Below are 26631 nucleotides of genomic sequence, written 5' to 3' on the forward strand. Positions count from 1 at the left end.
GAGTATTAAACTGACACAGAGAAGAGAGAATCAAGCTGTAATGCCTGATATCTACTTCAGTCTTTTATAATGTCTGTTCTTGGCAGTGCAATGTCCCCTTCTAAATTACTCTAATTTAGCCAAGGCCAGGGCTGTGAGCATTCTGCACTAAATAAACAAGAATAATCGAAGTTCTGCTCAAGGTATCCTGGATTCTGCAGCACGAAAGGCTGAATTCTGCTGTAGAATAAATAATTTATGGATAATAAACCTTATCAAGCAGACCTCCTGTTATTTTGACAGGCTCCTACTTCTTCATGTCTATATCTGGGTCCTTAGAGATGTGATTTTTCTGCTACTAAAAAGAACCAAGTCGTTTAACGTTCAACACAGTTACTTTATAAATGGATGGTCGTAGATTATATTTTAAACATCCATTAACAGCAACCAAGTGTATTTAAGGCAATTATAGAAAGAAATTGTTACCATGGCATTTGGTGACAAAGGTTACAAGAGAAAAAATAAGAAGACAAAGCACAGATTTTTGCCAGCAGAGATTACTCCCTGCCAGGAGCCCCCGTTTACTTTTATACTTTTACACTTGAACATGATGGGCCTGTTCAGAAGACAGCTTAAATGCTGCTGGTTAAGGCTTTTGGTTAAGCAGCAAGGTTTAAGGTGTATTGTGCAATGCGCTTTGCTAAACCCTGCTCACTCACCAACCATAGTTGGACCGTCTGCAGCAGGGTTAGTGGCTCTAACCCTGTCTTAAAGTGTTGTGTGCGACAGCACAGGTTATGATTAGTGCTGACCCCAGAGAACTACGGTTTCATTAACCACAGAGCCTGAAGTGTCGTCTGAACAGGCCTGATAAGTGATGTGCAGTATAGGAACATCTACTCACCAGCTTAAGTTGTAAAAAGTATACCTCCATTCCATGTGGTATACGGGGCGGGCATGTGAGTAAACAGACTTAGCTGTACATGTTACATCCAGTTTGTTTTTTGTACAACAACCCAACACTTTCTGAGATTTTATTAGGCACGGCCCATAAACATGTAACATATCATCATAACCATAAGGGTTAGAAATTCATTCTTTATTGACACTGAAAGGTGATATTTTTAGCGTTCTGCTTTAACATCCTTTGCTGCTTGTCCATAGAATATCAGTCTAAGCACAGTCCTGGACAAGACTAGTTGGCCATGAACAGTGCTATAGAAAAAGAGAGGGCACATGCAAGAGTTCCTTTTAACTCTTGCCTTCCATGTCCACAAGAAGCCCAATGAAATGGGAGGTATGGCACCATAGCAACCCTCTTTTAGTTTCTGTCTGTCACACACAGGAATATATAATACATTTCAGAGAGGACTGTGTTCATTAGAAGTGGCTAATTAATAAGAATGCTTGTCCTTTTTCTATGTATGTGCAGCATACTTCCAGCACATTTGGGATATTCAGGGAGATGTGATGAGAAAAGACCTCAGTATGTGGACATACTTGCTGCTGCTGCTTCTTTATGCCTTCCAAAGTAACAACTGTGTATCTAATATGTCAAGTACACATTTAGATGTTTTATTGCATTCTTCTACATGAAATAATTCTTTATGCTAGCCTGTAGGTAATGTTTTGATCATGATTTTGCATCTTATTCCCCCATTTAAAGAGAATGAAGCTGAAAACACTCTTTATGTGGCCACATGCAATCCTGTGTCCTTATATTTTATGGATATGTCTAGTAAAAATGGATGCTACGTGGACTTGTATGATATCTTCCCACGAACAGTTGGTGGTATATGGCAACCTTTTGTGACATTGGCACCTTTGGGTACTCCACTCAAAGGTCAAGTAATTCTACATGAAGAACAGGTAAAAACCACGCTTCTTATTTCTTCTTAACATTTCAATGTTTTTCTCAAATGCTTTACTTTATCACAAGTATGCAAATTTATGAACCCAGTGAGTTTCCATGGCTGAGTGGGGACTAGAACCCGGATCTCCCAACTCCCAGTCCAACACTCTAACCACTACACCACACTGGCTGTGGGACAAGCAAAACACATGATGACTTATTTATTTATTTATTAAATGTATATACCGCCCCATAGCCAAAGCTCTCTATTTTACACTAAACATTACCAATAAGAGGAGAAGTGGTAGTGGTGCTTTGAGCAGAGCCTAGTTCCCTCACCAAATTTTCCAAAAATGTTCATAGATGCACTTCCTGTTTCTGAATATATTTCTATTCCATTCTATGGAATAGAATGCCTCATCTCCCAGGCATTTAACAGCATTTAACAACATGAGCTGAGAATGTTTGTTTTTATGGACCCCAAAATAGCTGCTTTTATAAGGATACTGTTGTTTTTATGCTTTTTATGTTTTTAAACTTTGTATATTTGTTTTAATGTTTACTGTTTTAAACTTTTGTAAACTGCCCAGAGAGCTTCGGCTATGGGGCGGTATATAAATGCAATAAATAAATAAATAAATGAAAAGAAATGTATTGTCAATATTCCTAAACTAGTGCATTGAAACTACATGGCTTTATTGAAGGTTCAAGACCTTGACCGAGCAAAGACCTGCAGAGAATCGCTATATAAATATTTATTACCATTACCACTCAAATAGAGAGTCCAGTTTAAATCCTTCTTTCGTTTTGCACTTCTACTCTTAATAGAGTTTCTACAGGAAAGGGAAAAGGGAAAACAGGGACTTCTCATTAAGCACTTTTAAATCTTGTTATGTGTTTATATTGCTCTTGTAACATACTCATACCTCAGAAGAAATTAAATTAAATTTCCCTCTCCAAAGCTCTCTCAAACAAGTGTACAGCTCCCCACACGCACAATGCAAAAATGTTTGTATACTTTCTTGTTCTTGGGGAGTGGGGAATGAAACAGGAGAAATGGGTGTAGCTTTGGAGGGAATCTTTATTGCAGGCAAGGAGGATGGCAAAACCAAAAGGAAATAAGTCCTGTTTAAATATTTTGTTTCCTCTACCTTCCTTCCTTCCTCTTTTGCATTTTATACACCCCCAATCACCCCGTCCAGAAGAACACTAATATCAGCTTCCCCTCCCCTGAATTGTAATTACACCCATATTTGAACTAAATTCTTCCAAAGGAGGAAAACCCTGGCTAAGACACAAACTGCAGCAAGGAAAGGGAAGCTTTGCAGCAACTAAAAATAAAAGCGCGGCACCTCAAAAATAATGGTTCTTACATCTGTTGAGCATTTGGAATTCAAGGCACTGGGGACATGAGGTCACCCAAAGGTTTCTTTTCTCCCAGTAAAAAATAAACATAAGAGAAACTGCACATTAGCAGAACAGAGCTTCCCAGCCCACTTGAAGAATTGCCAAAGCTGTAACTGGAAGTATTCACCAGTGACGCAAAATTCTATTTTTATGCACAAGTCAATATACCACCAGTCACTTGGTACAGATGGGAGCCGTTAATGTCTGAGAGGGTGGAGAAGAGAGCCTTGTTATAGTGCCAGCTGACCTTGTAAACTTAACACTAAGCAAAAGAACACCACTGCCTTTTGTGTGTTTGGGAGGATTGGAAAATCTTGACACTTTTGTTACTTCTCTTACATTAATGCACATACAGATACGTCAAGAAAAAAATCAAGAAAACTTTTTCCCTTGGAGACTTTTTTTCTTCTTCTTCAAAGTACTTTTGTATAAATAGGGACTGTGGTATGTGAGCATCTGGCAATTCTTTATTAGAATTGAATAGGGCTGTCTCCAAACTGTAATTGCAATAGCTGATAGTGTTTGAGCCAAAATAGGTCTCTCTTTTTTTAAGTGATTTTTGTTTACTTAAAACAGCTGCAATGGAAGTCTAAGTGGAGATTTGGATGGTATGTTGCATTTAAGGAATCGTAAAATGTAGCGCAAGACTTGCCCAGAACCTTTCCCCCTGATATCTAGATTTTTATGTGCATGGAATCATCTGTATAAAAGAACATTCAGGCATGGGCTGTCTGAAGTGGTACAGACTAGACACATTTAGCACCTCAGAGAGAATTAGGCCTAGTAGTTCACACTGTGAATCTTTAGGGCTGTAAATCTCCTCAATGTTATGTTTCTAACAATTGATACATGCTTTGATCATTTAGTATAAAGTTATATCCACGCAGCATAGGAAGGACACAGTTGTCAACTTCTTAAAATAGCTAGTTGGATAAAAAAACAAGAAATGAAAAGTTTTAGCTTAATGCAAGATGGGGGAGAGAACACCTCCCACTAATCCCCAAATAAAAATGTATGATCCTTGACCGTTGCCCGTCTTCTGCTTTGAATAAGATATTCAGTCCTGTTATGCATGATGTCATTTTTGTTCTTTCATGACGAAAGAATGAAAGTTGGCAGTGCCATGGGTTAGATCCAGACTTATTCATACGTAGATTAAACCAGTGGTAGGCAACTTTTTTGGGGGCCCCAGACACTTGTGACATTTTTTTCACTACACCCATTTTGAAATCCATGGGGCTGTAAGTTATTCATGCTAAATTATGTCTTGTTGGTTTCAGTGGGTTTGTTTTAAGCATGGCTAAGTCTGGATCCAACCCTATCAGTGCTGTATTGTCCAAAAAAGCAACTGCCCTATGATTTCAAACAGGAAGTACCCTATTTCTTCGATTCTAAGACACACTTTTCCCCCCCATATAAACATCTCTAAAAATGGGGTGCGTCTTAGAATCGCGGGTGTGTCTTAGGGTTTTTTTTTCTGTTGGTGGTACTGAAATTAGTGTGCGTCTTACAATCGATGGCGTCTTACAATCGAAGAAATATGGTACTTCATCAGCGGCAGAATCATTCTGAATCATTTTAATGCAGTAACTACAGAAGAGGTCTGTAGCAAGTCTTGGAATGGATTTCTGATCGTTTCTTTGCTACTGTGCTGTCCCATCAATGCCACATGGAGTTTTGTGGGTGGCTTTGCTTACCTTCTAACAGTGGGTCAGAAAAGGAGGCCAAAGTGAGACAAGTTCTGAACTATTCATTTCTCTTATGTCAGAAGATGAAGCCTATCAGTGAACTCTGAGCAAAGACAAAACTCAGTTGGGGGCCCCTGTTTTTGGAAAAAACTTGTCTAGTGTTCTCCAACAAAGTGAAATCCACCCTGAACTTTACAATGTATTCTGTTTCTTTCTTTCAAGTGAAAGGGGTTAATGATGCCATGGAAATTTGTACATGCTGCAAGAGGATAAAAACGACATATACTTTTCTTTTCTTTTCTTGCAGAGTAATGTTGTTTTATTGCTGGACACAAACTCTGGTGCCTTACGCAGGCTTTTACTATCGCCAGATATGCAAGAGGCTCCTAAAAGAACATCCTGGTGGGGCAGCAAGGACGAGGTGGTGAGGAAGATCAATATCCTAGCTATGCTTTATGCAAAATTAGTCACTTTACTCCAAGACTAGTTGTGTCAGTTTCTAGTCTAGCCTTTATAGGTAGCAATACATTTAAATTGTGTTCCCCCCCCCCCCTTTGAAATCATACCATTTAATTTTTTAAAAGGTACTACAAGACTTGGTTGTCGTTGCTGCAGGGTCTATCATAGTTACCGTTTTAGAATGTGTGGATATACACACAGTATTTATTTATTTTTGCAATTGGTTCCTAAGGTGATGTGTTCAAATATCATCCTTGGATTTGAATGGCACCCAGGATCATTTCCCTGCTCCCAGCAACCTTATTATGGGTGTGTGTGGCGGTAGTGGTTGTGGTGGGATGTTTCTCTGCTCCCTATAAAACAGCCTTATTGCATCTTATTTAGCTGATATATGCCTCCTTCGGACTTATGCTCCCCAACCATTCATTGTTACACCGTAACACCACACCAAGCCCTGCGCGTTCCTGCTCAGCCTCCACCTCAGCCTCCACCTTAGACACAGTGACCTCACATGCAGTAAGAAGAGCCCCCATTAATAATGCCACTCTTACACATATATGCAGTCTAATTTGCATTGCATTTGGAGCGGCTGTAGTTTGTTGCTAGTGTAATAGGCTGAAACAGACAATGGCCATGACTAGACCAGGCCTATATCCTGGGATCATCCCTGTGCATCCAAATGACACATAGGGGATCCCGGGAGCAGGCAGGGACGATCCCTCCATTTGCCTGGGATAATCCTTAGGTCTAGCTAAGGCCTCTGTTTCAGTGCCCAGCACAGTGCCCAGGAAGCCACGCCCCACCCCTTTCCCTGACTCCACTCCATTTCCCCCAACCACTGATCATCCAGTAGTTTCTCAGTTTTTGTGCAGCTTTTTCCCATTCTAAAATGTTACATTGCCTCACCTAAGGCTAAGTTACTGGCAGTAAGAAGGAAAGGAAAGGAACCTCTCGTGCAAGCACTGAGTCATCTGACTCTTGGAGGGACACCAGCTTTCGCTGACGTTTCCTTGGCAGGCCTTATAGCAGGGTGGTTCGCCATTGCCTTCCCCGGCCGTTATTCCCTTTCCCCCAGCTCACTGGGTACTCATTTTACCGACCTCAGGAGGATGGAAGGCTGAGTCGACCTGAGCCAGCTGCCTGAAACCAGCTTCTGCTGGGATTGAACTCAGGCCGTGGGGAGAGTTTCAGCTGCAGAAACTGCTGCTTTACTGCTCTGCGCCACACAAGAACTTTATACTAAAACATGCTGTTTTTTATTTTATTTTTGGCCCTTGCCACCACCATGGCCCTTGCACATCCCAAGAACTTCTCTGAAATGGAATTTGGTACTCGGGCTGAAAAAGGTCCTGCACCCCCTAACCTAACATCTCTAGTTCAAATGATCTGCCAATTGGGGTGAACCATACTGGCTTAGATGGGCCCAGGTGCCTGAGCCTTTGTTAGGCAGCTCCAATGGAAACATAATGTTTTGTTCCAATCGTGTTCCAGCTTAGGTCGAACATTTATTAGGCACAGGAAATGCTTTGTAATAAGATTTTGCATACGAGTAGAGTGCACCCTGCTGGAACTCTTTGTCATATGCTGTAGAGACTCAGCTGACTACAGAGCAAAGTGGGGGAGGTTGTTTTTGCTTAGGATGCAACAGTATACGTATGGGTGGGGAGCTGTGGTTGACAAGTGTGCGTTAGCTGAAGAGAACAGTGCAGGACTTCAGTTCTGGGAATGCAGCTTTGTCCCGTCCTCAAAATCAGTCCTCTGTAGATTTGGCCTAAGGCACCAAGCATCCATTTACTGATTTTTCTTTCTGCAAGTGGAGGGGCAGGGGGAGAGGGAGATGACAGTCTTTCAAAATGGACATTGTGATGATCGCGGCCGTTTTGTAATAGTTAGAAATTACTTTTGTAATTGCTTTGTTTGTTTTTCCTTAGAAAAGTCACAAAATGTGCAAAGAGTTTTCACACAAAAACTGGCTGGTGTTCTACAGAGAGGAAGGGTGAGAACTAAAGACTCTTTCCCATTCCCTTCCCTCATGGCAGAAAGCAGGCTCTCCCGTGTGATTATCCTCAGCCTAATTCTTGCCACTTTATTTTGCAGGAGCCAGCTCGTCGTGCTAGACGTCCTGGAGGGCCGTGCGCACACAATCTCCCTGCCTGTCAACCTCAAGTCCGTTTTTTTAGTGGCTGAAGACCACTGGCTCCTTGTGGAGAGCAAAACAAACCAGTAAGATACGCAAATTCCATGTTCAATATATAAATATAGATATATTTGGCTTCTCATTTGCCTAAATATTTGCATAAAAATATTCATCCATACCTTTTGAAAACTCTGTTTTTGCATACCTGCTGCTTTAAAAAGTCCGTTGGCATGTTCTAACCAAAGATAAGGACTGTTGATTTCAGTGGAAGAGTTGCAGCCTGCTTTACTGCTTCCGCTGAAATCATTTAGACTTTTAAGTGCTCAGCTAGGCTTGCGAACAGTAAAGCATGCAGAAGTAAACAAGTTGAATAATATTTATAATGGTGTCTTCAGGACCCAAGACTGTTTGCAATCATAGGATCTCTTTGAGCTCATACCCTAAATGTAAGACTTAGTCAGAGAGGGGAGGTTTACCACTCTTTTGTGGTTCCATCCTGCGTCGCCCCAGATTAGTAATAAACAGCAGTGACCGCGTGGGAAGCGAACATGTCATCAGCTTGTCTCATTTAATTCCCTGTATGGAGACATTACTGGTGTGATACTGTGTATAATCATGCTGCTTTGTTAATGTGAGAATGGGATATATGATTAATTGCAGGGGAAGGAGAGGAAATTGTTCTTTTGTGGACCCAATGGTCTTTTGATAAAAAGCTAAGATTTTCATATTTATTCTAAAAAGGAAAATATCAAGCCAGCATGGTTAAGAGGTGAGTTAGCAAACATTTCTGATCAGGAAGGGAAACAAACAGATGTTGGCATGCTGTTGACAAGAGCAATGGTCATAGCGTTGTTTACCTTAAAGTGTGGTTATTTGAATGGACATCTGTGAACTCACACATATGGGTTGTGCACTGTGCAGAACAGTTATTTGGAACATTCTAGAGGCAAACAGAGTTTTAGGCGGGAAACCTGCCCGCCTTCTCTGCTCGTGCTCCGGATGTGGCTCCCATTTGCCTCTCAGTTCTGAGTCCACAGCAGTGGGGAAATCAAAGGAAGTGTGGCATCATAGTGGGTAGGAAGTTGGCTTGTGGGAGTTAACAGGTGACTACTCGAAGAACCACTCTTACAGGTAAGCTGCCTGGCCTTCTTTGTGGTCTCTGTGACACACACGTAGAGTGACTGACAAGCAATGAACTTACCAAAGGAGGGAGATGTCATGCCAAAATTGAGAAAAGAGGCACTGTGCCAAAAGCTGCGTTAGCAAGCACTATCCAGGTGGTAGTATTTATTGCAATATCCAGGTGGTAGTATTTATTGAAGGTAGACGTTTGAACCCTGGTCGTCCTGCTATACAGCTGCAGAAACGAGATGCCTCTGAAGAAAGTGGTAGAGGATGCGATGGCTCTGGTTGAGTGTCCCCGTACTTGTAGGGGGGCAGGTAATCATGCCATTTGGTAGGCTAGAAGTATGACAGAAACCACCCATTTGGCGAACCATTGTGGTGACACAGGGTGAGCCTTGTTCAGCCCCGAGTAACAGAATAGATGAGTGGCGTTTCTAAATGATTATGTTCTGTGCAAGTAGATAGAAGCCTGTGGATAGAGGTTGGCAAGTCCATTAAGGAACTGTTTAACATGAGGGTGCAAGAGAGAAAAAAACCTCAGTATGATCATGATTTGCCTATAAGGCTGTTAGATAGATCATGCTGGCCAAGAGTGCTAAGACCTTAGTTTTCAAAGGAAGAAGAAAATCCAATGCACTTGGGAGACCACAGGATTTGGGGTTCTGTCCCAAAATATTTCTGAAAGGCCAAAAATTTCTTTTGGCAGCATATGTGACCTGGGTGGAAGGTTTGTGGGAAGGAGTCATTACCTCCAAGACCCCTTCAGAGAATTGGTGAGGTTGTCCTCTTTCCATGCTTTGAGATGTAGAGTTTCTAGGTCAGGGGGCCTGATCTCACTGTTGCTCATTGTGAGGAGATCCTGGAGCTGAGGGAGATGGAGAAAGGTGTGGTTGGATAGGGGGAGGAGGAGCATTGCAAACAACGCTGGTCTTGGCTGCCATGGAGTAATTAAGATGCAGTGAGCCCCATTGTCCTGTGTCTTGTTCACTCTCTGTGTGATGAGGGGGAAAGGAGGAAATGCATAAGTTAGGGTGCCTCCCAGGTGAAGAAAGAAAGCGTCTCCCAGAGTGTCTGAGTCGTGTCCTGTTCTGCTGCAGAAGGACTGGCATTTTTTGTGTAGCAGAATGGCCAATGGCCAGGGTGCTCCACATGTTGAAGAGTGTGAATGTGATTGTTGGGGAGCACACCCACTCATGTACGGAAGTTCCTGACCTGCTTAGTGAGTTCGCTAGAATATTGGATGCACCTGCGAGGTAGATAGCGATGGGGGTGATGTTGTGGTGTACACACCAGCCCCAGAAATTGGGAGTATAGCAAGAACCAGTGTAGTGTAGTGGTTAGTATGCCAGGCAAGGAATAGGGAAAACCTGATTCAAATCCTCACTTAGCCATGAAGCTTGGGCTAGTCGCTATTATCCTTGGTGTAGTAGTCCATGGGTTCTCAACAAGGGGGGAATTCCCTCCCCCAGGGTGGAACTTTAGGGCTCCAGGGGATGAATTGGGACCACTATTCAGCAAAGTATGATGTCCTGTAGATTATCCTCCATTAGGGGGGAATGGAGCAGCCTAAACCTACCTCACAGGCTTATTGTGAAGCTAAAATGGGGGGTGGGATGTCAAAAAATCATGTATGATGCTGTCCTTAAAAGAAAGGTGGGATAGAGACGAAACAGATACATTTTGCTATTTAAAATAACCGGTGGATCGTTCCCTGTGATTTGCAGAAAATACCTCTTAACGAAGCCTATGCACATGGAATCTGAAGAGAACGAGGTTTGTCAGTTACATGCACTGAATGAGGAGCCAGAAGAGACCGGATTTGGGCTAACAACAGGTATGGAATTTAAAACTGATTGATCAGTTTATCAGCTCAGCTTTCCACAGGACCATATACATTCTATGTAGCTGCTGTCGACACAAGAATGAAAAGCTTTAAAAAGGGCCCATGTTGAGACAGCCTCCCATTGTGAGTTCAGAGGATAGATTTGTCGGACTTGGATTTGTGAGATGTGGTTCCAAATCCCAGCTCAGCCATAATTTCACGAGTCGGCCTTGGAGAAGACAGTAGGTGCGTTTGGACGAACACAGAGGGAAAAGAAGCCATCGGTGGTTTCTTTTCCTTGCCCCGTGCATGCTGCTCATGTGACTGCCATTTCCCTAGCTACCCACAATGCAGTGCAGGTTAGTTTGTTGTCTGAAATCTCTCTTACCATTTGTCAGAAACTCACTCCAAAACCTCAGATCCACATTGAACGTGAAATATGTGTTAAGAGATATAATAAAGGTACAAGAGAAAGTAGGCAGGTTCTTTGTTTATTTTACAATCAGTAAAAAAAAATCACAATAAGCATTTAGAGAAAGATACAACACACAGCACCTGGACACCCAGAGAGGTATTAAGGAAGCAAAAGATTTGTTCACGATAGCACAATACTGTGGTATAGTATGGTTCTTCTGCTGTCTGTCTCTTCCATCTAGAAATCAGTAGAGTGCAACAATATGGCCAGATTAAAAAGGGAAACTCCAGGCCTATTTGCTGCTGGACCATAAAAATCCTCCTCAATCTACTTACTACTTACTTTGCTTTTCTGAATTGAATAAATATACATTTGTTTTTGTTTACAGCTTCGGAATTGTATGCGCCACAAGCAGTTTCATCTGACCAGTTGTCTTCAGAAAATCTAAGTGCAGCAGTTGGACAGAAAATCAGCTCACCCAACAGAATGCTGTCTGATGAGCATAATTATGCTACTCTTGTTATTGGGTTTCCAGACCTTATGGTAGGTATTGTTTTACTGAATTTAAATTATACACATTTGCATCCACTGTGATTCCCAAACTAAACAACCATAAGAGCTAACTCTAATGAAATGGAAATAGAGAATGAATAGTGAAAGGATGCATCTTAGGTAGGATAGTGAAATCTAGACACCAACACCATTAGGGATCACAAAGCTGAAAAACCAGACCAAAAAAGACACCTACAATAATTGTAGGTTCCCGAAATGTTTCGAGAAAAACTCTTTATCGAGGGAATCTGAAAAAAACTCTTAAACGCTGCTCAAGAGGATTCTCTCTCCTTTTCTTCATCCAAGGTCTTTTGGTTTAAAATCTACACAAACATAACAAGGTTCCGAAATATCGCTCCTAAACAGTGGCATTTGTTGTCCTCCATCCTGCATTGAGCAGGGGGTTGGACTCGATGGCCTTCTAGGCCCCTTCCAACTCTGCTATTCTATGATTTCTTTTCTAATGAAGACATATATGGTGCAGCTGCAATGCCACCATAATGGCATAGTCTGTTGCACAGAATTGGCAGCGCAAGGTGTTTGCCAACTCCTCTTACTGTAAAATAGGATTTAACTGAAAAGATACCTAGGAATTAAGATGATGCAGTGCGTGCAAAATTTAAACTTAAGACTTAAGTGGAAGATAATGATCTTTTCCATTTAAATATCTGCTCAATTTACAGTGGCAGTCTGTGTTCCTATTAAAAGATCCCGAAAGTAGTTTTGTGAGTAGATTTTCCTAAACCTCTTCAGGATCAGGGTCTATCCTACTTTAACAGAGCAGTATTGCTATGGTTTCCCTGTGGCCTTATACCATGCCATGCCATAGCCATGTCTATCAGACATGTGGTTGCTCTCCATTTTGATGTTCCTCCTCCACTGGAAGCACAAAACCAGAGGCAGCAGTTGTAGGTAACAAACAAAGACAAATGCTAAACAGCATGCAACTATACAAAGTCAAAAGAACAACCAGGACGATGGGGTTAAGCAGACAAATATAATATGTTAACACGGAAGAAATTACAACCTGATAAAGACATGTAACGTAAAATGCATATAATTATAACAAAGTGAAGACATTCAGAAACAGTTTCAAGTACTTAGTAATGAAATGCTGAGCAAGATAAAGCTTTTACAGGACTCTGGTTTCTACACCTGTTTCGCTGCAGCTTCTTCAAAAACATGCTATAGTTACTGCAAAACATAACATAATGCAAATAAAAATCCTCAACTGAGATTACACATAAGAAATTCGAAGATGAAATGAGGGTAGGATGAATACCAGCTAAATCTCCACAACTCACCACCACTAATAGGCTGTGGGAGAAAAGGTGAGGCCATTGTTAAATTGTTTCTCTGCCCAAAACTTGTTTAATCGTCCTCTGAGATGGATTGACTAAGGAAAAATGCAGACTTTCAGTTACAAGGTTAAACAGAGAAACATAAACATTCTAAAAAGTTTTAGCAAATCTTCAAACTTCGAATTTGAGATTTGAGGTTTGAAGATTTCTGAAGAAGCTGCAGCGAAACAGGTGTAAAATCTGGAGTCCTGTAAAAGCTTTACCCCCACCATTGGGACAGGTGGTGCATGGGACATGAGGAGAAAGTGCACCCGCTGCTTGTTCCCTGCCATTTCCTTGGCACTAGATATTTCTGAAGTAGTGTAGGACAGAGGCACAGGGAAGTAGCAGTTATGCTATTCTGGAAACATGAGAATGAACTCTTTGTCATCCTGCTTTGGGATGCAAAATAAAAGTATCTCAGAGAACCACAGGCCAGAATTTCCCAACCCTGAAACAGATGGGTATGCTCAAATTAATTTGGCTTTCCCTATTCTAAAAAATAAAAGAATAACAAGAAATTATCAATTGTATTTAATGACAACAAATATGTAGAGCAAAAATATTTTGTTAAATTCCAGAAAGTGTCACTTTGCTGTTTCTTCTGGCTTGCGGTTCCTTCTATTAATTTGTGGTTTGTAGTTCTTTGTACCATATACTCCTTTTGTGACTGTTGGCTCCATTTACAAAAATGAGCAGTGCAACTAAACTTTGTTCTGGTGCTGCTCGGGTCGGTTCTAGAGCTCCATCAGCAAAGGCCTACTGGCCCAACAGTGCTGACATTCTCAGTCTACACGGAGCATTCGAGAAATCAGAGGCTGCTTGAAATTCTCTATTCGCATGCCCTGCCTCTTCTTGAGGCCTGACTGAGGGCCACCAAAATCCTGGAGCCTGTACTGCTGTTGCTGCTCTACATGAAACCAGACAGCTGAAGAATGCATAGTTTTCTTTATTGTAACTCTGGACTGTATTAATGCCTGAGTCCTTGTCAACCACTCCCATGGATTGCCGAGTGAATGCTAAATTTCTAGTTCAGGTGCAGAATCACCATCTCTTCTTCCCCACCCTCTGGCTTCATCCTTGCACTGATTCCGGGTGTTTGTGCCATGCCTTCTTCTATTATCTGTTCAGCACAAATAGAAGGATATGTATTGTCACTGGCAACTGTAGCATCATTCATTCTGTCAGAGTCTAGGTAAGTTATGGAGCAGTTGCTGGCTTTAGAGCCTAAATGTTTAAGTTAATATTTTACTTTTTCTTAATGTTCATTTGATGGAGCTGTCACATTATATTCTTTTCACTACTTTCTCATTTATCTCATCATTTTTTACAGTCCCCCAATGAAGTGTACAGCTGGGAGAGAGGCTCCACCTTGGGTAATAGGCAAACTCCAACTTCTGATCCACTTTATTATGGAAAGCGTAGCAAAAGTGGAGTGGCAAAGCAAACCAATTGTGTGACTCTTGTAGCTGCTAATCAAGTGGTCAGAGTCTTGGCTCCTGGAGATGTGCCTCTGAAAGAACTTTATCCCAAAGGTAACACAGCCCCAGATTTCTTATGCACCATGTCAGAGGAATTACTAAGATGATTTTTTACTCAGACTGCTGCAAACATACACACATTATTTAGAAGTAAATCCCATTGCACATAGTGGGAATTATTTTCAAGTAAACAAGCTGTAAGATTCCTTAGCAATTGTGGAAGACATCAAAAGTCTGGGATTCTTTGAAAAGCAGCATTCTATATATTAGACAAAGGAAATTTGAAAATACAGATCATAGAATCATAGAATAGTAGAGTTGGAAGGGGCCTACAAGGCCATCGAGTCCAACCCCCTGCTCAATGCAGGAATCCACCCTAAAGCATCCCTGACAGATGGTCGTCCAGCTGCCTCTTAAATGCCTCTAGTGTGGGAGAGCCCACAACCTCCCTAGGTAACTGGCTCCATTGTTGTGCTGCTCTAACAGTCAGGAAGTTTTTCCTGATGTCCAGCCGGAATCTGGCTTCCTTTAACTTGAGCCCGTTATTCCGTGTCCTGCACTCTGGGGGGATCGAGAAGAGATCCTGGCCCTCCTGTGTGACAACATTTCAAGTATTTGAAGAGTGCTATCATGTCTCCCCTCCATCTTCTCTTCTCCAGGCTAAACATGCCCAGTTCTTTCAGTCTCTCTTCATAGGGCTTTGTTTCCAGACCCCTGATCATCCTAGTTGCCTTCCTCTGAACACGCTCCAGCTTGTCTGCATCCTTCCTGAAGTGTGGTGCCCAGAACTGGACGCAGTACTCTAGATGAGGCCTAACCAGGGCCAGATCGAGAGGAACCAGTACCTCACGTGATTTGGAAGCTATACTTCTATTAATGCAGCCCAAAATAGCATTTGCTTTTCTTGCAGCCATATCACACTGTTGTATTTTTGTATCAACCAAAGGAATGTTGCAGTATAGCCTGGGCTGCATGGATATTGCAATTCTCTGGGACTGCATAGAATATGATATTAGGCACGTAAAAAGAATCTTACTTTATGCCTGTGGATGTCAGAGTGTGTGTCCAATGACAGCTGAAGTCTCTGAAACCAAAGAGATGGCTAACAATTTCCCGTGGCTTGAGCTGGGGCTTGCCAATAGTTAGAAGAAGTAACCACTTCACACCAGTTGTCTGTAGCAGGCGTATCTAATGGCTACACATGTTCTTGAGAAATTGAGTAAAGAAGTATCATATCTATCCCACCCATGTCCTTCACACATTTGCCATAATCTCCACATGGTTCACATACATGTTAAGTCTTCCACTTGTATGTACACTCTTTAATCTCTCTAATTTCTCTGGATAAGATTCATATGCTAAATGTATGTGGATGGAACCCTACCTATTTCTGCAACCCTATAGATTCTTATTGTAATAGTTTTGTACTTTAAAGACACATCTGTGACTGCTGATGCTGAAAATATGGGCCATTTGTCTCTAGCAGTTCTCCATTTCAGCGTAATGATGGCTGGGCTGCATGCACTGCACCATAGATATGGGGAAATGGCCATGTACAAACCATTTGATACAGGGCGTTTTGGCTTTTTAAAATCTGCTGTGTTTTAAAAACAAGTAGCCAATTTAAGGAGAAGGTGGGGAAGTCCATTGGTGCACCCTTGTCTTAGTTTGTACCTCTGGCTTTCAGCTTTTCAAAAGCAAGCTGTGTTGAAATGCTATTTAAATATGCTTTCAATCTAGTGTTTATTATGAGATGACAGTTTGAGATGATTGCAATTATGCCTGATCAGCCTTTATTTGTGTTTGTTTATGGTCCAACATTCACTGCATAAATATTTGCCTTTGTTTCCTTACTTTAAATTGCTACTTATTATAAGAGCAATTCAAATATTTGGTTGTAATTTTCATTTCACTTGTTTTCCTGGTATAATATTTGATAAAATGTTTCTATGAATTATAGAGACATGATTTATTGAAATAGTTCACTGTTAACTACAAACACTTCTGTTTGCAGATGTTACTCCTCCCCAGGCTGCTGGATATTTGGAAATCACAGATCTTACAACAAAGAAACTTAAATACATTCCTATTCCCAGGTAACTGCATTTAATCTTTTAAATTGTCTCGTACTTCTCAGACAACAAGCTGAAGCCACTGGACTAAATTATTTTGTGCAATACCATTGTTCATTTCAGATGTGAAACATTAATTTTGAAAATATTCTGATCATAAAATAACTACTGGAAAAAAATATTGGTTTCATTTTTCACAACAAGCTTGCTACATTCTGTAGGATTTATCTACTAACCCTGTTCAGATCTTAGCAAGTTTTTAAATTTTCCAGAGCGATTTTTAAATGCCTTTTTGGTAAACCTTTGCTTTTAGATAACCCCTTTGTTTTTCAGATCAAGGAACTTGACTCCCTATACATCCTGGCTATCGATGATTTCAGACACTGATGTCCTGTTGGCTTCACTAGGCAAAAATGGTGTGGTTACTGTAGATATGGGGGGCAATATCAGGCTGTGGGAAACCAGCTTAGAAAGCCTTCAAAGGTCACTTCAGGAATGGAGAACTATGATTGGGCAAGAGGATGGCAGACCTGTACAGGTAAGACGAGGCTTTTTTGTTTTTTACATTAGGGACTCTTATGTATAAACCTCATGGCTGAAGCTGAAAAGCAGCCGTGTGAGTTATTTGGGCCTGTGAATGTTCAGATACTGAAGGGAACATCAGGTTTTGCAATTGGCAGTCAGAATGAAGCCTCTGGATTGGTCAGGCCTAGTACAAGTACGAAGAGCCTGGCCTTCTGTCTTTGCCTGCTGTACTTCAGTCTTCAGCACAAGCTCTCACATACACTCTGGCTTCAGGCCTCAAAGAATATGGGCTAAATAATTCTGGTCTAAATTTGGATGCAATACTTCAGCCTGAAAGTCCAAATGATCATGATTCTCATCTGAAGGAAAACCCACAGATGAAGCCACAAACACCACACCCAGTCTATAGTGGCAACAATGCCCAGGCAACAACTGCAATTGCTCCAGCACATCTTAATTTCCCAGTGAGCACTTTCTAGAGAGATAATTGTTTCCCCTTAATCTTGAACTATCTACCTTAATTATCATTAACACCTAATGGGAAAATCTAGAAACGGAGCAGAAAGCAAAGTTGCTTTCACTGGGTAATCTTTTCTGTGCCAAACTCCCTTTTTGCCTTGTGCAACTGCTGACATGCGCTTGCTACTGCAGTCATCATTTGTCTTCCACAGGTCATGAGAAGAAAGGCTTCTAGCCTGTTTGTGGTGCTTATTGCTGTGCCGATGCCATCTGTTCTCATTATCAACAGAGAAGCATCAGCACCATCTATTGGTCAAATATGAGTATATGGAACCCAGAGTGGGGTACTCCCTGCAGCGGTTATGGTTTCAAACTGTTCTGCAGAATCCTAGGTTTTGAAGAAGGTACTGAGGAACTGAATGATGAGAAAATGGGTAATATCAGACAAGTATCCCGAAAGAGAATTTGTCTGCATTACTAATGTTTCCCCTGAATTGCATCAACCCAGGAGGATCGGACATATTCTAATGTCAGATGTTGTACCATATGGCCATGTTTTTGTATTTCTTCTGTAACATCTGAAAGAAGGATCTGCACATGGCCCTCTGCAAGGAGATGCATGAGCTGGAGCTCAAGCATCTCGCGGAGAAGAAAATAAGAATCCTCCGGATCTAGTTTTGAACTGATACTTCTAAAAGAATATGTGGCATACTGGGTAGATTCTTGGTCTGAAGATGTGTAGTTCAGAATTAGACCAGTTCATTTGATCACCACCTTCTGTATATGTACATAATGCAGCTGTGGTGGTGCTACATATTGTATACTTTGGACAGTTTTGTTCCTTGTGGATTTTCACTATGCAGTACCAAATTTAGGCTACCTATGAGCATTTTCCTGTTGACTTTAATACATCTGCAGGATCAAACCATACAACTGCAATGAAGTAAAAATTGTTCCCTAACATTTATATATATATATTCTAAGATAACTATTTTTTCTTCATAATTTTACCAGAAATTCTTTTATATGAAAAATGCTACTAAATGGACCTGGCTTCTTATGGGTTGTAATAGACTTTTGTTTGAGGAGAGACATGGTAGCACTCGTCAGATACTTGAAAGGTTGTCACACAGAGGAGGGCCAGGATCTCTTCTCGATCCTCCCAGAGTGCAGGACACGGAATAATGGGCTCAAGTTACAGGAAACCAGATTCCGGCTGGACATCAGGAAAAACTTCCTGACTGTTAGAGCAGTACGACAATGGAACCAGTGACCTAGGGAGGTTGTGGGCTCTCCCACACTAGAGGCCTTCAAGAGGCAGCTGGACAACCATCTGTCAGGGATGCTCTAGGGTAGATTCCTGCACTGAGTGGGGGATTGGACTATATGGTCTTATAGGCCCCTTCCAACTCTACTATTCTATGATTCTATGATACAGCAAAGGCTTCAAGCAAAGTTGCAGTTTTCAATGTTGGAACACATTGTGCCCCCACTCTGAGTGAAGCTACGGCCACTAGCACCTCTAAGCATAGTCCCTGCCACAGTGCTCGTCTATAGTCCCCTGAAGAAGGGGTCTCCCTGTTCCATTCTCATGATTTGGGGCTGCCCCAAAGCAGGGGGAAGGGGCAGCTGTATAACTTGATCGCTTAGAATACTCCCCCCAGGCCTCAAACTATATCTGCAGCAAAGCTCTGTATTCATTAGGAAGGACTGCCATCTAGTGCCTAGAGATGATACTGCAACCTACAAACACATTAATTTTACTTAATTAACACATTTTAAAAAATAACCCTTAGGTGCGCACCCCTAGGGTCCCCTTAATATGCATAGCAAGTTTTAGGTGTCTCAGTTTCACAGTCTTGGAGCTCTGGCATTGAGAGAGACACACACACTTTTATTGCAAAAATTACTCTGTTGTGAAATGGCAAATATGGGATTTCCTTTAATATCACTGCTTTCTGTATAAATGTTTCAATGAATGATCGATGGGGGAAAGAGAAAAAGGGCATATATTGAAATATTGATGTAAAGTGTTGTTGTCGTTTTTATGTTTCTATCAGTTGTTAACTTCACACCAAACAATGTGGTCTGCTAAATTTACAATTTAATTTTTTTTCACAAAACTCTGCATTTTATTACTTTGGAGGATCAATATTGTAATTAAGCACTGTATTTTAGAAAAGCAAATGTTATCATTTTAATTTTTAAATCACTATATATATATCTTCAGTTAGTGGCTTTAATAGTGGTAATATTTTGCTCATTATTACCAGTGTTAAGTTGTGTATTTTCTTTTTCCTTCACTATTACAGTAATACACAAGAACCAAAATATTCTTAACAAATAAACAAGTGTGTCTTGCTAATTAAAATTGGTCCCCACCGACCAACGAGCTGTGTTTAGTTGATTAATTATCAGGGCAAGGATGAATATGATTAATCTACTTATTACAGGGTGGAGTTCTAGTTTCATTCTTTCTCGTAACATTTTTAAAAATTGCATTCTTGTGTATATCTGCAAGAACAACAATTTATATGCATTTTATTTTGAATTCAGTCTTTTAATGTGGCATATTTGTTCCATTATGTTGCGTAAATTTCTATTTGAAGAAAACATGTTGAGACAGTTCCACATTTGGGGGCCTAACTTCTCACAAAGAGTATTTTGACAAAAAATTAGATCAATTCCTTTCGTTCTCTTGTCCTGTGGATTTCCCTGAGGAGGCCTAGTCATTCGCACAGGTGCCCTTCTTTGATCATTGCGTGATGTGCTTTGACTTGCACACACAGTCTTTCCGTGCCCTGGTTATAGCGTTGGCTTTTCCTTCCCGGGAAGCCTCTTATTTAATTCATTGCACCATCCACCCTTTAGGCCAATGAATACCAATCTGTCAATTCTTTTCTACACCTAGATGTTAAAAAGGGTCATGGCGGATTAACCTCTAGACATAATTTGCTACTTATTTTGACTTTTGCCTCCACAGATAACTATCCAGAGAGACAGTGGTATGGATGTTAGCTCTCCAAAGCATGGCAAGACTGATCCAGATAATGCACCGCATGTTGGCGGGAATACATGGGCCGGAGGAACAGGTACAAAATCATTATGTGGTTATGATCTGACTCCAGATGAATTCTCATGTGTATTTTAGAAATGTTCTTAAAGACAAAGTAGGTAGGGTATAGTAAATTCTCTTGATTATTTAGTCCCCAGCCATTTGCTTCAGATGAAAGCATCTTCTTTGGGGACCAACGTGGAAACAGAACAATATATTTCTGTCTTTTGCTCAGGATTACATTACCCTTCTTTAAATGTGTGCTATTCTCATCCTAGTGACCTCAAGTGGTTTACAGCAACACATTCTTCGCACTTGCAATTATGTCTGTAAAACAGGTGACAAATCCATTCCCAAAAGGTCGTGAAACAGAAATGTGTTGGAATGAAGAGCTTGATGCCCTATGGCCTGTCCTACTAACTAAACAATTATTTAAATGAAAATATATGGTACCGTTACTAAATTAGACTTCTCCATATTGCTTACCTGAAGTGTTCACTGATCTACTGATTTAATTCATGGATCTGGCATCATTAAAGAGACGTGGCATCAGTTGATCCTGTCAAGAGAAATCTGTCAAGATCCTGTCAAAGGTCTCTATGCATGAGGGAACTGTCTGTTAGAAGCAGAGTCAGAATGGACCAATATAACCGAACCCCTTAATCAAACCAGATCTCCAAAAACCGCCCTGTATTGATCAGTGTGCGAGAAGTAGGGAGACATGCACTTTATAGCAGACCAAATACTGCCAGAATATTTGCCTCAAGATTTGTGCCTCAAAACTACAGGCAACAGACATGAAACAGTATTTGGACCAATGAGCTATTATCACCCACATTAGCTTGATAGGTTTGTTCTGAGGGCTTGAATGCCATTTGTACAGACACCCCTGGGCCTATAGGATGAACCTATGTCCTCTGAAAATTCTAATCTAAGCCTGTGTAAATGGAGTGAATAATCTGGAAGCCATCTTGTCCATCCATAATCAAAATGGTCTTTTCTAGGTGGGAGAGACACGGCTGGTTTGGGTGGCAAAGGGGGACCATACCGGCTGGACGCTGGCCACAAGGTGTACCAAGTTTCTCAGGCTGAGAAAGATGCAGTGCCTGACGAGGTGAAGAAAGCTGCCAGGGAGATGGGCGAAAAGGCTTTTAAACAGAGGTTATTTTTTATTATTATGATTGTTATTTAACAGATTTATGTACCACTAGCCACATCTCAAAACATCTCTAAGCGGTTTTCAAGAAAAGTAAATGCATTAAAATTAAATATCCACCTGCTATATATTTCCCTTCATGTAATGGGCACTTTGAAAGATTCATAGAATCCTAGAATAGCAGAGTTGGAAGGGGCCTACAAGGCCATCGAGTCCAATGCAGGAATCCTCCCTAAAGCATCCCTGACAGATGGTTGTCCAGCTGCCTCTTGAATGCCTCTAGTGTGGGAGAGCCCACAACCTCCCTAGGTAACTGATTCCATTGTCGTACTGCTCTAACAGTCAGGAAGTTTTTCCTGTTGTCCAGCCGGAATCTGGCTTCCTTTAACTTGAGCCCGTTATTCCGTGTCCTGCACTCTGGGAGGATCGAGAAGAGATCCTGGCTCTCCTCTGTGTGACAACCTTTTAAGTATTTGAAGAGTGCTCTCATGTCTCCCCTCAATCTTCTCTTCTCCAGGCTAAACATGCCCAGTTCTTTCAGTCTCTCTTCAAAGGGCTTTGTTTCCAGACCCCTGATCATCCTGGTTGCCCTCCTCGTCCAGCTTGTCTTGCCTTTAGGTTTTGATTGCCTTTACGGGTTTTTTACGTGAAATTCTGTGTCTCTGCTAGCAGTGGTATAGTGGAGGGGGAACTTGGCGAAGCACATAAAATGCCTATTATTCATTCAGTTCTGAATTTTCCTCATTCCTTCAGACTAAAGGAGATCCAGATGAGTGAATATGACGCATCTACATATGAAAGGTTCTCTGGGGCTGTCCGAAGGCAAGTTCACTTGCTCCGAGTTATCCTGGATAATCTGCAGGTAACTGAGGCCGTTTCTACACCTGCCTTTTTCCCAGGGATCGTCCCAAGATCATCCCTGTGCATGCAAATGACACGCAGGGGATCCTGGGAGCAGGCAGGGATGATCCCTCCATTTGCCTGGGATAATCTTTAGGTGTAGAAAGGGCCTGATAAATGTCTACACGTTCTCTTCTATAATCAGCTTTCACATCCAATAGCCGGCCTTCCTTTCCTGCGTTTTTAGGATGTTTTTAGGAAGTTTTTAACAATGTATATTATGTTTTAATTCGGTTTTATGTATTTTATCGTTTATTGTTGTTCCCCGCCTTGATCAGAATGGAGAGGCGGGTAAGAAATATTTATTATTATTATTATTATTATTATTATTATTATTATTATTATTATTATTATTATATTGGTGCCCTTCAGATGTGTTTGACTACACCTTCCAGTATTCCCAGGCCAGCATGTGATCCAACACGACTGAAGGGCCTCAAAATGGAAAGCAGTTTCTTTTCAAGTTTTCTGCATAAGAAACCTTTTATCTATATCAGACTACACCAAGAGCATGAAGGTTTAATGGACGATCTCTGTAAGTGTTTTGAGAGTTTTTCTAAGGTTCCACTTGAAATGTTCTAGTTTGCATAAAATAAGGATGAGTTGCCATAATCATGTTCGCTGATTACAGAATGTAGTGATGAACTGCGTGTGTGGTAGCTACAGCTTTGAGACTAGAGGCAGGTCTCTGGAGGAGCCAGGGCTTGGTCTCTAAACACAGCCAAAGCTTCAGAGCTAATCTCCCCAGTTCTCTCACCCAGTTACTTGTCATAATTCATTCTGATTAGTCACTCGTTTTAGGGGTTGTGAGGTGGTTTGGAAGCCAGCCCCACCTCGCACCTCGGTGGGCTTGGACGCCATGACACCCACGGTCCTGGGTAATTAGGGAAATGGCGGACATGTGAAGGCATGCATGGGGCAGGAGGAAAAGTCACAGTGTCTTCTGCTGATCATCTGAACCCAGACAGTATATAAGATTAGGGGTGGACATGTTAAATGATGAAACATGTACTTTATTTTTTTCTCCATCACTGCTTCTTTCCTATGTCCCTGATAAGATTAGACCTTGTATTATCCCATATATTAGACATGGACTTTCAAACAAATAAGACTTGTTCTCCTTTGTCATTTCTCCAGTTTTTTCTTAATTTTCACTCCAAATACGTGAAATAAGTATTTCAAAGTATAGGAGAGCATTCACACTTGCATATTTCAGTGTGATACCTTCAGTTGTTCTGGATGGAAATTTAAGGGGGATACCTTATTCTAACAGATTGGCCCAGTTCACATGATCACTGGGTGGTTAACAAGCCACAGTGGCTTCTTAACCACCTTGTGTGTGCCAGTTGTGTGCTGGCTAATTTGCATAATTACCGTCACCAGGCATGGCTTCTTCTGTAGTCTGACCCAAGTGGGGCTGGATTGTTCAGGGTGGTTAACAAACCACCCAGAACCAATGGCTTGTTGTGGGGTGGTTAGTTAGCCATCACAACAATCCAGCCTCACTGGGTTTGGATGACACAAGAAGCCATGTTGATGGGGGTTGGATTGGCAACCTGACAGTCATAGGTGCCACAACCCATCGTTGCTGATAAGCCATGGTGGGCTGCAGTGATCATGCAAACCAAGTCAGTATGGCCTTATGGTTCAGAAGAAGCGGCAATCCACTTTTTTCTCTTCTATAATTCTTATTAAGATCTCCGAGATGAACTAATCAATGCATTTATCACTTTATATCCTGGGAGATTTTCTGAATATTATGTTATTCCCCCCCCCCCCTTTATGATACAAAAGAGTCTGTTACAGAACTGTAGCTTAGGGGTGCAATCAGAATATGAGATAAAATATTATCTAGTTAGAGTAATTTTGGTTTTTCTGTATTAATAGAAGTATTTGTTCCATGTTTTTGGACTTTATTCCTGTACATTAATTGATATATACGTTTTATTGTAAGGTCTGTTGACTGGACCACTAAATTCTGTTGTATTAGTTTTAAAAATATATATTCCTGTCTAAATGGCCTGACAAAAATAACACCATAGATAGAACTGTGTTGTATATCTCTTCGCATCCCCTAAATATAGGGCAGTATCCTATTGTGCCCTTGTGCCAGCGAGAGCAACTGCTTGCACAACAGGGGTTTAGTGGTTCTGAAAGCAACCCAGAATGAGTGGAAATGCTCATTTCTAGAACAGGGCTGGTCAGTGATGTTCACAGAAGGGAATTCCGCTGACCTGACCTGATCCAGAAATGATCATTTTGACTCGTTCCCAGGGTCACTTTAGAACTCATCATTCCCTGTTGTGTCAGCAGTCATTCCCACTGGAACAACAATCAGCAGGCGTGCAGCAGCCCAACTGGTTACTGTCCATGATGTTCTTCAGTGGAACCAGCTTTCACACCTGACCGATGGCCATCAAGAGTATAATAATCAACAGCAGAGATATGAAGTGATGTGAAATGGAAATGCTGCCTCATCTGAATTTCTTCCTAGATTTTGGAGTTCTGATCTTTTTGTTGAACCCACCATGAACACATGCATTTTGCCACAATTTTCAGTTACATCTCCGCACCATCATCAAATACACGAGTGCACATAATCTATTTGAGTTAGAGTGTAGCTTTAACATTAGAGTCTCATCTATTTCCCTGTGGTGTGATTGGTATTTCTTGGCATCTATTTTATTTTATTTTATTTTATTTATTTATTTATTTATTTATTCATTACATTTTTATACTGCCCAATAGCCGAAGCTCTCTGGGCGGTTCACAAAAATTAAAACCATAATAAAACAATCAACAGGTTAAAATCACAAATACAAAATACAGTATAAAAGCACAACCAGGATAAAACCACGCAGCAAAATTGATACTGTATAAGATTAAAAAAATACAGAGTTAGAACAGTAAAATTTAAATTTAAGTTAAAATTAAGTGTTAAAATACTGAGAGAATAAAAAGGTCTTCAGCTGGCGATGAAAAGAGTACAGTGTAGGCGCCAGGCGGACCTCTCTGGGGAGCTCATTCCACAGCCGGGGTACCACAGCGGAGAAGGCCCTTCTCCTAGTAGCCACCTGCCTCACTTCCTTTGGCAGGGGCTCACGGAGAAGGGCCCCTGTAGATGATCTTATTTTTCTGTTTGAAAGGAGGAGCCAGAAAGAAGGCACAGACATTCAAGATAAGCTTACACTTGCAAAGTATGAATGAGATCCTTTTCTCAAAATCTGAGGTGACCATACTTTGTATAGAATAGAAGGGGCTGATGCAAATCCTTGGGATAGAATGTGCTTTGACCTAGCTTATTTTTTGCACAAAAACCTAAATTTATTCAAGGTTGCAAGCAAAGAACCCTTCTGTGTTATATGTTCTGCTTTTTATTAATAATCAAAGTAGGAACAACATAATTTTGTTACTGTTACATTAAGCCTTGCGTTTTAAGCGTTTCAGCTGTAAGCACAAAATTTATTGCATTGCATTCCAGACTGCCCGGGAAGATTGGGTGGACGGGCATTTCTCAAGGTCCTAGACCAGGTGGAAGGATAGCGCAGCTTGTTGGTCATGTATTCCTGCTGTGGCTCACCCACAACCTCCGAGTCCCTGTTGCGTCCTGATTTGTGTTTGATCTGGGACCCAGAAGCAGCCCGTGCCACATTATCAGTAAAGGAAGTACATCCGTCTTCCTTTAGACTAACAAAAGGTTGTTTTAAGTTCAAGGGAAAAGTGCAGTGCGCTCTGTTTCCTGCAGCTTCATTGTCTTCCTAGGAAATGTGTAGCGGAACAGTCTGAGGAACCAGACGTTCTGTGCTGCCTATAACATAAAAAGAAGGAAAAGCCTAGCCCAGCTTTGGAGCTAAGCAACCTGCTTATTTGATGTATCGGAGCCAGTGGGGAACTGGTACTGATCCCATTATTTGGGGCCTAGTTCCCATGGAGGTGATAAATTTGTGTCTTGTTCAGATTGTGGGATTGCCGTGGGGAGAGGGGATGTTCACTGAATGCTCCTCCAAGCAAAAGAACCCCTCCCAGCACATAGAAAACTAGACGTGAGAGGGAAGTGGTCTAGCTGACATGCTAGTTGTCTATATAGAAGTCTTTTGGGTTTGGGGCTGGGGCAGCCCCTATCTGTAGTCTAAAATGGCACAGGCCAGACACAGGTTTACCACCTCAGCATTCAGTGAGAGGTAGGCCTAGGTATCATCAGTAGGGT

The 26631-nt window shown here is 41.3% G+C and overlaps 2 protein-coding genes across 2 annotated transcripts in view; one reads left to right on the top strand and one right to left on the bottom strand.

Moving 5' to 3' along the window:
* Positions 1-26631, bottom strand: part of NAA16 (N-alpha-acetyltransferase 16, NatA auxiliary subunit) — a 439249-nt gene that overhangs the window by 282716 nt on the left and 129902 nt on the right. The window lies entirely within an intron of this gene.
* Positions 1-26631, top strand: part of VWA8 (von Willebrand factor A domain containing 8) — a 130933-nt gene that overhangs the window by 91993 nt on the left and 12309 nt on the right. Inside the window, exons 29-40 of the mRNA XM_063125966.1 lie at positions 1646-1848; positions 5234-5350; positions 7317-7381; positions 7483-7608; positions 10372-10481; positions 11273-11427; positions 14110-14311; positions 16272-16353; positions 16663-16867; positions 20297-20405; positions 21373-21529; positions 22278-22386. Of these exons, the coding sequence (XP_062982036.1) occupies positions 1646-1848; positions 5234-5350; positions 7317-7381; positions 7483-7608; positions 10372-10481; positions 11273-11427; positions 14110-14311; positions 16272-16353; positions 16663-16867; positions 20297-20405; positions 21373-21529; positions 22278-22386 (1640 nt within the window). The remainder of the gene's footprint in view (positions 1-1645; positions 1849-5233; positions 5351-7316; positions 7382-7482; positions 7609-10371; positions 10482-11272; positions 11428-14109; positions 14312-16271; positions 16354-16662; positions 16868-20296; positions 20406-21372; positions 21530-22277; positions 22387-26631) is intronic.

The sequence above is a fragment of the Elgaria multicarinata genome, chromosome 5 (assembly GCF_023053635.1).
Source record: "Elgaria multicarinata webbii isolate HBS135686 ecotype San Diego chromosome 5, rElgMul1.1.pri, whole genome shotgun sequence".
NCBI lineage: Eukaryota > Metazoa > Chordata > Lepidosauria > Squamata > Anguidae > Elgaria > Elgaria multicarinata.